The sequence below is a fragment of the Stylophora pistillata genome, chromosome 10 (assembly GCF_964205215.1).
Source record: "Stylophora pistillata chromosome 10, jaStyPist1.2, whole genome shotgun sequence".
Taxonomy (NCBI): domain Eukaryota; kingdom Metazoa; phylum Cnidaria; class Anthozoa; order Scleractinia; family Pocilloporidae; genus Stylophora; species Stylophora pistillata.
Genome location: NC_142528.1, coordinates 18,334,934 through 18,346,500, shown reverse-complemented (window position 1 = coordinate 18,346,500; position 11,567 = coordinate 18,334,934). Strand labels below are relative to the sequence as shown.

The window sequence follows — 11,567 nt, the reverse complement described above, 5'->3', positions numbered from 1 at the left end:
ACTATCCCCTAAATATAAGAGACTTATCTGACATATTCTACTTCTCGTGTTTCTATCATAGAGTCAAAGATAGTTATGGCAAGATGATTATTGCTGTATCGGTAAAAAGTATGACATCTCATCCTACCGTGTACCTTTCAAGATCACTGATTGATTTATATAGCAAAATGTTAAAAAAAAAAGGTTTCTGACAACAAAATAGCTCTTTCAATGCCGTTTTCATTTTCCCTCTTTGTACGACCAATGGAAAGTTTTGTGGTTCGTAACGTCTCATTTTGAAATTATGAGGTAGTCGAGGTGTTGACTGAAACAGACTGGTATGATATAATTGCGTTCTTCAGCTCTGTTTTATGTAGTGTATTGAAAATCAGTTCTAGATGATAGCGTTCTTGTATCAGTATCATTCGATTGAAGTTTCCTTCACTCAATGACATTTTATTTCTAAATATCAAACTATCTACAGAGATGTTTCAAAGGTACTGTGAAGCGTTTCCCAAGATCTGGACTGCTAGTGCATTTAAGGGTATGTCGTGATTACCATTCACATGGTCAAACAGCTCTCTATACTTGACATTTCCCCTATTTACAACAGAGTAAAATTTTTCATTGAAAGTTTTAACTCAGGTTTTCACTTCGTCTAAAAAAATACTTCCCCTAACATGTTTCCTCAAACACACGTAAACTCGCTAAAGAAGTATAAATGAAACAAATATCTTCGAGTATGTTACTATTCTCCTAAATTTAAAATTTCAGCTAATTGCGCCCTGACTACTCCATGCCTCAAAAAAAAAAAAAGCGTGCTGGCGCTTTACCTTTTCTGTACAGGTGCCACTGGACCAAACTCTGACTTCGTGACCATATCCAAGCACGTTTCAAATAATCTCCAGTGGGTGGAGATAATGTCCAAGATTTCCAAGAAAAGTGATGTACTAGGTATTGCACTCACTGGCTGGAGTCGGTGAGTCCCGTGGTAGAATTTTAATTGCAAACTGAAAAAATCACACAGTTTACACCTGCTCGGCCGAATTAACGTTAGTTTAGTCTATTAGCTTCGCCGACCGGTAAGGACACAGCAACAGCTTGCGCCAATTACTGCGGGCCCAGTAAACCCACCCATGCCACCCCAGGGGAGGACATCCATCACACAGTAATCTCGTGCGTGCGAAATTAACGTCTCCTACCCCTAACCCTGCAGGAGACGGGACCTCCATTTATTCGTCCCTATCCGAGAAGACTAGAATATCTAACCATTTCTTGATGTTATAGAAAGGTAGCAAATTCTTCTCAATTATTTTAAGACCTTGAGTGTTGGTCCGGCCGAGGCTCGAACCCTCGACCTCCCGCTCAACAGTCCAGTCTCATTACAGTGCTTATTTATTCATCTATTTTTTTGGATCTCTTTACAATCAGTGTGTGAAGTTATAACGCCTTCGTATCTTGAAGGTATGATCACTACGGCACTTTGTGCGAGTTATTACCAGCAGGAATTCCGTCCCTCGCATTCTGCTTGAAGGCCATCGACGAAGGTCAGTTTTCCAGCATCTACTGTATAAGGACGATACAAATGTGGAGGTCAATTTTTCCGTAAATGTGTTTTTGCCTAAATAAAATGAAAAAGAACTAAATTGATAGATCAAATGCGGATCGATCGAGAGTTCGTAATTCATGTTATTGTGGAGAGACTAATTATTTGAAGGAGCAGCTCAAGCAATGAGGAGATTTAACGTAAATGGATTCTCCTCTCAAAAGCTTATATAGTTATATACGTTTTTTTTTGCTCACAGGTCAAATGAATGAGTCTCTGCGTAAAGCTTTATCTCAGGAACTTGGTTTTAGTGGAAGAATCGATGTGGAAGGAACTGAATACTTTGAGTAAGATGAGTTTAGTAGGATAAACTACAGTATGAGTGAATGTAGTCGTTAGGTGTCTTATCTGTCAGCTTCATATGCGCAAAATTATTATAGTTAGTTAAATATTTTAAATATGTATGCAATTTGGGCCGTTGATAGAATAGGATATAATTACTCAATCATGTTATCAAGTCTTAGGCAACTGCCCTATAACATTAGGTACACAAATTTCACTCTAATTGCACATTTCAGTGAAACAGAAACGCACGGAAACTTCCCAGGCCATGAGATCTACAAACTCAGTTGTAAACTGAAGGACGCCCATCATGGACTGGCACTGGTACATAGCACGTGAGCAAAACCATTTTTCGAATGATTAGGTTCTGTTCTGTTTTGTCTTCACTACTTCAGTCGATATGTGACGCTCTCTTCTTGCACTTTTAAAACACCTTAAAATGGAAGCAGGAGATTGACTTTCCAGTATCCATAAAATATATCCTCGCACGTCTGATCAATGAAATTTTGGATGGGAGACATTTTTAACGAGTGTTTGTCGTGCCTCTATATGATTTGTTTTCTTTTTCTAGATACGGGACAACCAGACATAAGACTCAGTTGTTAATTTTAGACATTTTGCTTCAAAGTGCGAGCTTTAATGAAACTTAAGTAGCTAAATAACTAATTTCTTATAAAAGTGTTCGATGCGTGACAAATGTTACTAAGAAATCAGGATGATTAGATCTTTTTCTCACATGTCCAAAGACCCGCCCGTGGATCGGATCTAAATGTCAAGCCAAAGTCATGTTTTACCCTAAATCGCTCACTTCCGAAAACTCTCTGCAAAAAGCAGTAAAAAATGTCCAAGAAATACTATGAGATAAAAAGCTTTTATCAAAGGACTCGATTTGCTGTTGAAATCCCCATAAAATACAAATTTCATGGGTGAACAAGGCCCACGCGGCATTCTTAGCCATTGTCTTGATGACCAGGAAAAATTTTGCTGACAATTCTTCAAGTTAATTTATTAAAAAAAAAAAAAACTGTTATAACACATCAACACTGAGTTTTAGAGAACTGCTCAATTTTTGAAAAGCGCTACTCGAAGCCAGTAACATTAGTTTCATTTTCCAGTCACTATTCGTACCTTTTTTAGAATCGACGTTACTGTGGCATATTCAAAGTTCTCGGAAGAGAAAAAAGAGAATTGGATACTTAATTCTTTAGGTATGGTGTTTCGCAGTGTGCGCGTTTCGTGTGGGTTGCGATCTCCGCGATTAAATAATTTGATGTTGCTGCCCTTACACGGATGCGGTTTTTTTTTGCCAATTGTCCAATTTTCACAAACAAGTCTAAGATCGCTTGGTGTTGTTTTAACCTGGCTCGTGTCCAACTCACATTTCTTAGGAAAACGTCAATGGCTTCTGCAATGTCTTACATGCTTCACTGTCCAACATAGATAAAGAAATTTGACAAAGATCGTTATTTACCGTAAAGTGAGGTGAATAACCTTTCTTCCGTTGCAGGTCTTCTATAAAATGCTCGTGTTTTTTTTTTCTCTTTAGGGAAAAAGGTTGGATGTTGGAAAGGCAACTTGAAGAAAAGTCTCTCAGCTACTTCCGTTTACATTTTGCACGCTTAAAAAGTATTCAGTAAGTTGACCTATTTTCTAGACCACCTCTTTGAGCTTTCGAATCGGGAACCAGAGCGTTTCATTTAGTTACCTTTTTTCACAAGAGAAAACACTTACCATGGCTGGTAAGGTTCCAACTGGAATCCGTAAATTAAATTTAAGAAGCTGTTCTAACGAGGTGCATGTGTGGTCTGATGAATTAGCTAAGCATGGAATAAATCTAAAGCCTGTTTGAAGCTGACAACAGGGCTGAAAATCTAGGCCTACTCTGTGGCCTTAAGGTGGCTCGTACCGGTTTTCATCTTTTTGATGGTTTGTAATTTTGAAAGAATACAACAGAAAGACTAACCAAGGCCAGTTGAACACTTTTACGGAGTTGAATTATATAATAATTGGTTATCCAAAAATAGGTGTCATTTCGTCATTAGCAGTTTCCATGGCAACGCTTTCATAGGCGTATTAAGACGCATTTTTTAGCTTGTGGCTTAAATAATTCGTAAACTAACCCGGTGACCCCGTGATTTTTTTCAGTGATTGCTTTTGGCACTTGAAAAGGAAAATGCACAAAGATTTTTAAAAAATTCTACACAGCGGAATTTCAGAAAATCTAGAAAAAAAAGGCAATTTTCACACATCGCAAATTTCCTTCCGTAGAATGTTCTAGTTTTTTTTCTGATGATTCCTTTCGACGTTATTATCATATTGGAACAACAAAAAGAAGGAGTCACCGGACTTGTTTCCATGCAATAGCTTTCGTGAGTTTAGCAATTTCCACGCGCGTTCTCGCGCATTTAAAAATCTGGATTCTATAAGATTGACATTTGCTCATGATCTGTTTTCGCTACCGCTGACAATTGCGTGTGTTCGCGCGAGCACCTACGATCTGATGTTTACAGACGTTTACTGCTGAGAAAATCATTAAACAGCCGTCAAAGACAGCCTCCCGGGCTCATCTTAAAAATCCTACACGTGAATTCTGGCTATATCATATTATTTTCCTCGAAGTTTCAAAGTCTTCTTCCACTTCAAGTAGATTATCCTTCACTTGAGTTCTTCTTTTTTCGCCGTCGCAAGATTTCATATCGGTTGAATATTTCTTTTACAGTCAAACTAAGTGAAGCGTACCCCTCAAGATTACATTAATGAATTGATCATTTGGATATTGAACCCTCCAGTCGTTTCAAGAATGCAATAATGAATTGATTATTTGATTATTGAACCCGCTAGCCGTTTCACGAATGCAATAATGGATTTATTATTTGAATATTGAACCCGATAGCCGTATCCGTTTTGAAAAGGTGCGGATCATTGTTCAAATTAGAAGTCCAATTCTGAAGTCCAACAAGATTGTTCTATTTGACGAGGAATCCTGAAAATGAACAAACTGCACTGTAAAAACACTGCGAAAACAGTCTATCGCAAATATTAAGGAAATAAAATATGTCTTGCGATGGCCTCGCCCGTTAACTATTTTTTTCGACCATGAATACACACAAGAATTTCTACAAGTTCGTCAAGATGTAAATAGGCGAAAAAGCTCTCGATAACATTCCATTTACAACATTTACAAGAAGTTCTACACAACCCTCGAACTCACCTTTCCCGCCAAGTCTGACGCCATGTTGAAATAGTTCCGATCCATCATCACATGTTCGCATAATCCAATCAGAAATGGACTTCTGATTTGAACAATGATCCGCGCCTTTTCAAAACGAATACGGCTATCGGGTTCAATATTCAAATAATCAATCCATTATTGCATTCTTGAAACGGTTAACGGGTTCCATGTTCAAATATTCAATTCGTTATTGCGCTCCTGAAACGATTAGCGGGTTCAATATTCAAATAATCAAATCATTATTGTAATCCTGAGCCGGTACGCTTCACTTAGTTTGACTGTAAATGTGAACTGAAGCAACCTTTACTTCTCCGAAAATAGTCTTCTTTATTTTAGTTTCTATCTCCTACATTCACAATGGCCGCTCAACACATCAAATACAAGCTCTTAGGTAAACTTCTCACATAAGTAGGAAAAAATCCTCGCGCCGCCATCTTTGTTTTAAATTTTCGTTTTTTAAGGAGGCTCGAAAGGGTTTACCACAATTAACAGCAAGTGCCAATCAGTAAAAGATATCAGGACTGTCAAACTTATCATCGGGATAATCCTTAACACTATGTTAGGGCAATCTTTTAAGGGGGCTCGTCAGGCATCATCTGTTGCCACGGCAACGGTACAGTAGTGCTAAAAGACCTTGTAAAACTCAGTTTTTGAAAGATATCTCAAAAACCAAGTCGGTGACCTCGTTTGTTTTTTCAAATTTATTTAACATCATCACATTCTCTATCTGTATACGTGATATAAAAAAAAAACTAACTAGTACAACTTGAATTCTATAGGAAAATGCTGTTTTGAAATGTAAAGAATTTTCCACTAGATAAATTTTTTTAAAATTTTCTTCAGGAATGCGTAATGATGAAAATAATTTGTACACTCACCGAACTAATTTTCGAGATATTAGTTCAACAATTTGGCAAGCTTTATTTCCGGTTTTTACAATTTTAGCTCACACTTTTATATCCGGTCACGCGCCTCAAACGATACCGCTGACTCCAGGGCTCATTTTCGCGAGGATGAGTCCGTGTCCGCGCGATTAATCGGTGGATGCCCTCAGCGCGGAAAAGATCGTACATCCTGAAAATGGATTCACATTGTTTCGTGATTTTACACATTCCTGAAAAGTCATCATTTGAGACTCAGACTGCTTACCGTTAGGACAGTTGGAAATGTAAGAACGTTCCGAAGAGAATTCTCTTGCGGAATTCGATATATGATGACAAGTTGATTTTGAAGGTGGCGCCAATGCCAGTACAACATTGAGGCCGTTAATGTTGAGTTTCTCGTACAGAAATTGTAGTGTAACATGAGACAAACCAGCCTCTGCCAGCTTGTGGACCATGTTTGTCGAAAGATGAAGCTTTCCATCGGACGTCTGGATGGTATCCTGTCGTTGTTCCGAGAAGATGGCTTGATCGAAGGCCTCATTCGGCGATGCACATTTACCATGATTGACTGTATTATTGTTTGTGTGCAATTTGAAGTGGAGGAGTGAAAACAATTTGGAGTTAAAGGAATTTGCTTTGGCGTCTTCCAGATTGTCATGAGCGTCAAACTAAGCGGAAATCAGGGTTTCATATAGAACAGTAATTTGTTGGTCGTCACAGATTTCGCGAATTTCTATATTTTTCAAGGTACTAGAGGTATGAACAAGCCTTGGCTTCATTTTCCTTTTTTTCTCTTTCCCACTGTCATGGCCGTGAACTTTCATTATTCCGTTTTAAATGGAAAACAAAACAAATTTTGTAATGCTTTCTTAACAAATGCGAGTTTGCATTTTCGTAGTTGTAATTTACAGTTTATCGAGTGAAATATCAACAATCTTTCTCACAAGTTTAAGATGAATATTTTATTTTAATTTTACCGTTTCTGGTTCAATTAGAATTAAAGTCTCATCTACATTTTTACGATCTCTTGTTTACTGAAAATTATGTTTGTTTTTTTTTTATAGCAACGTTTACACTTCTCCATTTCCGTTCATAAAACATACTGTCAATGTTTACCATCCTGGATCCAATTAACAGATGGTAAACACCACAGCGTACACTATTGAGTTATGGATGCACGCGGGAGGTTGCTAAGCACGAAAGAAGCGTAAGAGTCGCTCGAGGCGACAGCCGAGAGCGACTCTAGCTTCTTGAATGCTTAGCAAACCTCCCAAGTGCATCCATAACTCAATAGTGTACGCTGTGGTGTTTACCATTTGTTTTATAACATAATATTGATGCACTGTAGCTAAAGAGTTCCCTTTTATTTAACAAATCTTACGTGACCAGAAAAAACAAGCGCGCGCGGAAAAATAGTCTTTGCATTTGCTCACGTCAGCAGCGTACACCCGTGGGCAAATGGGGGACGCTAAATTGACCAATCAGAGCGCGCGCTTTACTTTGGTTATGTTATAACAATGATTTCATTTTCCTTTCCATCTCCCGTTGAGTTGTTTAGGAAAGTTCTCGGACATTTCATTTTATTAGGAATCAAATTCAATGCGAAACAAATCGTAGCACTCAGAGGTATCCACTTAAATTTTTCGCGGAACAAAGTAAGACGTACCGAATACACTCGTCGCGACTTTATATTGATGGGGTGTTGACTTCACCATCCTCCTTTAACTCGTTAAATAAACTTTTTTTTGACCACTTTCGGCAAAAGTCCTGCCATCATAACATTTTCCTACCTACTTTCAAGAAGTAAACTTTCCATTTTTGTTTCTCAAACGGCCAATTCCACTTGAAACAATAGAGGTACCCGGCAATTTTGAAACGCTCATGGCGGCCATTTTTGTTTACAACTCGGCCGCGGATCTGATCGCGCGCCCCATCGCTTATTTCTCTCGCAAGTAATTTGCTTGCGTGTATCTTAGAATTCATTCTCCGCGCGGTCAAAAAAACCCTTTCGAGCCTCCTTAATCTCGCGTTTCTTTCGCACGTTTCTCTCGCGCGTGACGCGAGAGTTATCTGTTCCCCGAGCAAGGAAACTAATACGAGCCACCTTAAGTCGCCGTAACTTTGGGCGACTTTGGGCGATTTAAGGCGACCTAAGCAAAATTGGCAGAAAAACATTGCGACTTTAGGCGATTTAAGGCGATTTAAGGCGACTTAAAGAGATTTTATTTGACTGAACTCAGTGATAAAATCAAAGTTAGCAACAGTCTCTCCATAAACCTTAAAAATGTTTATTGAATTCCCTGCAATAAACACAATAGTCATTTTGGTTACTTTTGTATGCTCCTAAGTCACAAGAGCGACTTAAGAAAAATTAAGGCGACTTAATTTTTCGAAGGGCTAACGCTCGAAACGTCAGCTTTTGTAATCGTTACGGTGGCCAATTTACCATTTCAACTTTGTTGATATATCCAAATTATTAAGGTGACTTAAGGCGACTTAAGGCAACTTAAGGTTCCAGAGTAGACCTAAATCTCCTTATATTTCTGATAAAGAATAACTGATGTCCTGAAAAGGGCCGCACTTAATCTGTTTTAGTAGCCCTTCTGAGGAGTAATATGGGTATCGGTGATTGTATAAATGTGCGCGTTCTCTTCGATCTTCTGGGAAAACCATTGGCTTTCATCGTGAGAATTTTGGGTCACAAATGGGGGGGGGGGGAGGGACTCGCAGGAAAAGAATACCTCGAGTCAATAGACCTTCGTTCAAAATGGCAACCGCAATGTGCTAACCCTCAGTCTGCATAAAGTCAATGCTAATTACCAGAGGAAAGACAATTTCGGATTTGTTCATATCAGGCAATGCATGTAAATTCCGCAGCTATTTCAAATTTAATGTTAACTTTTTGAGTTTAACTGATTATATTTCAAATGAAATTTTAGTTCTGACTTGAAACAACGCCAGACTCACGAAGAATTTATATATAATGTTCCACTTATAGTGCAGTGTGATATTTACATGTAGTGAATCTAATTTTCCGCTGGTCATTTTAAAGAACGTTCTTTTTAATTTTTTCTTCTGAAAGGTAACACTAACATTAGATGTTGACTTCCATAACTTTTTCTCAATTTCAGAGCTGTGAATGCATATCGTCAATTGAAGGACGAGGCATCCAATCTGTTGTCTCAAATATACAGTAATAATACTGTCAGTGAGTGGCTTGAAGATAAGATAGACGATAGAATAAGGGACGCTGAACTACAGAAATATAAAATAGACAATGTTGAAAGTAGTTTTGACTGGAGATAACAGAAATTGTTCATAGGCGCCTTTTTATTTGAGTTGTTCCAAATTATTGAATAAGTATTTAAAACGCAGGGGGCATCCAGCATTCTTCAGGTGGAATTACTCCCCTCACCACCATACTAGAATCAAGGCATGCATCATAAATCTACTTCCATAAAAACTACGAACAGGTGGCATTTTAACGCTTTAAAGTGCTACTGCGATTAAAAATGAACCTATTCTTTTCTCCTCAGAGATTGAAAGTATTTACCCTAAGTAACAAATTTGCCAAATCTTAAGGCAAAACTCCATCGAGAAGTAATATTATTTTCCCTGTGGATTCGTGATCTAAACGGCCGCCATTCTTCGAACTACAGAACTCCGCGCGAAGAAGAAGAAACTGGGTCGAGAACGGAAGTGGCGTCAACGACTCAACAAACGTGGCTAATTTGGTATGCTGAGAGAGAGTTGTTTTTCTGGTTCCGCAGGAAAGAAGGAATAAAATTCGAAAGAATTGTTCCCCAGCTTTCTTTTGCGTGTTACTTGTAAAGGCATGCCTTCGCGACGTTGTCGAAGTGAGTCGATGACGTCACAACTAAAACCGCTGTAGTTATTTTCGCGGGCTCTCCAGTGTGTTATTCGAGAATGGCGGAAGAATTTTAATGTCTTCGTGGCGCTGTTTTTAAGGAATAACGTTGTCAAATTTGAGAAACTTACGCTCATTCTTATAGTTTAGGGTCTAAATGTGAAGTTAAAACCAGAAAATTGGGAAAATAAAATGCAAAAATTTCGTCGCAGTAGCACTTTAATGCTAACCTTTACACTTGTATGTTGATCTGAGAGACATTCCAATAAAAGGTTTTATTTTTCTAAGCACAGCGTTCAGGGAGCTGAAGGTTGCATCCGCAACAAACTGGGCAGAGTCGAATAACAGGAAATAATTCACAATTTCCCCTGGCTGTGTTCTCGGCGTTGTTGCTTCAATGCAAGTTCCCCTCTTCAAAAAGTATTTGCAAAACATCTCTTGTTTATATCCCTTTGTTCCTGTCATTTTGGATTTATTTGTTCACGTGGTTTTAAAAGCATCGACGATTATTTTTTATTACAGCGGTGCGAATGTTCAGAATTTTTCGTTGGTTATCTACACCTATATTCGATCTTGCGTGAGGGTGAGTGATTGTAAATATATTGGTCAAGTTCTTTCTAGCGTGTTTGTTTATCAGCATCACTGATCACGCAAGGAAAGAATGTGGTCAATATACTTATATAACTGAGTTCTTTCCAGAACGAGTTTATGGAAATTTAAAACCAAAGAATTTTACTCTTTTTTACAGCCATGCAATTTTAAATAAATAATTTAGCTGTCTCAAACTGATTTTAACCTGACAAACGCAGTAAGAGTTTCAAAAATAAGTTTCAGACTTCAGCGGAGCTACCTGAGCCAATATGATCGATGAGACTCAAACGCTTCCTTAGAACAGAATCCTCTTTATTCTTGCTTAACTTTGGAAACATGTCGTATTTTTTAGAAAATCGTTGCCTCCCCCCCCTTCCCTCACAAATGCCCGTGGCACTAGTTCTCCACTGAACCTTTCACGGTTTTTGTAACTTTTGACTTAGCTAGGAGAAGTAAGGAGGAGTCAACTGAGACTGTTCGTGAGAACAACATAAAATGAGCACCGCAACCCACATTTGAGAGCGATGTGTTGAAAACTTATGAAGTGATGACTCAACTTCACAAAGTCGCACGATTTCACATACGTTTTTAGTTGTCATTATCGATTACGACAATTGACGCACTCCTTTACCCAGTCCAATTGTTTGTTTGCCTTTCCCACGATATCTTTCCAGATTTAGAAGGTTAATTTGATTGGTTGAAAGGAATGTTGCACCCGGGCAAGCAGGCGTTTGCGAGGAGACTAGAACTTTTAAATCCCTGAAAGATGGTCCAAGTTCAATCATTCAAATTGTGCAAGACTTTCAAACGGTAGCAACATGTTTCGTTCTGTGCGTCTGTACTGAATACCCGAAGTAATGAAGTAAAAAGCGCCCAAATATTGCATGTTTCGTTTGATCTGTTTATTCGTATTTCAATTTTTTTGGCTTCGCGACGCAAAAAGTACAGGAAAAAAAAGAGTGTCGGAGGGCTTATAACTAAAATATCAAAATGAAAGAGCCAATATTAGAGACAGATATTGGCACTCACAACAACCAAGCAACTTGTACTCATAGTGAACTCATTTCAGCCTTTCCGTCTTACTTTCATCGACATGTCATATGTTAATTATCAAAAAACATATGC

At 38.3% G+C, this 11,567-nt stretch overlaps 1 protein-coding gene across 6 annotated transcripts in view; it reads left to right on the top strand.

Annotated features, from left to right (window-relative positions):
• Nucleotides 1–10,138, top strand: part of LOC111321867 (hexosaminidase D) — an 18,253-nt gene extending 8,115 nt beyond the window's left edge. For 2 of the 6 annotated variants that reach the window (XM_088736338.1, XM_088736342.1), the window contains 7 exons: nucleotides 464–523; nucleotides 754–958; nucleotides 1,444–1,526; nucleotides 1,785–1,872; nucleotides 2,104–2,202; nucleotides 3,414–3,500; nucleotides 9,115–10,138. In XM_088736338.1, the coding sequence (XP_088592464.1) occupies nucleotides 464–523; nucleotides 754–958; nucleotides 1,444–1,526; nucleotides 1,785–1,872; nucleotides 2,104–2,202; nucleotides 3,414–3,500; nucleotides 9,115–9,289 (797 nt within the window). In that variant the 3' untranslated portion in view covers nucleotides 9,290–10,138. Of the gene's footprint in view, nucleotides 1–463; nucleotides 524–753; nucleotides 959–1,443; nucleotides 1,527–1,784; nucleotides 1,873–2,103; nucleotides 2,232–3,413; nucleotides 3,660–9,114 lie in introns of those variants that run through there. The other 4 variants (XR_015992565.1, XM_088736339.1, XM_088736340.1 and 1 more) reach the window with 4 other exon arrangements.
• The last annotated feature ends 1,429 nt before the right edge of the window (nucleotides 10,139–11,567 follow it).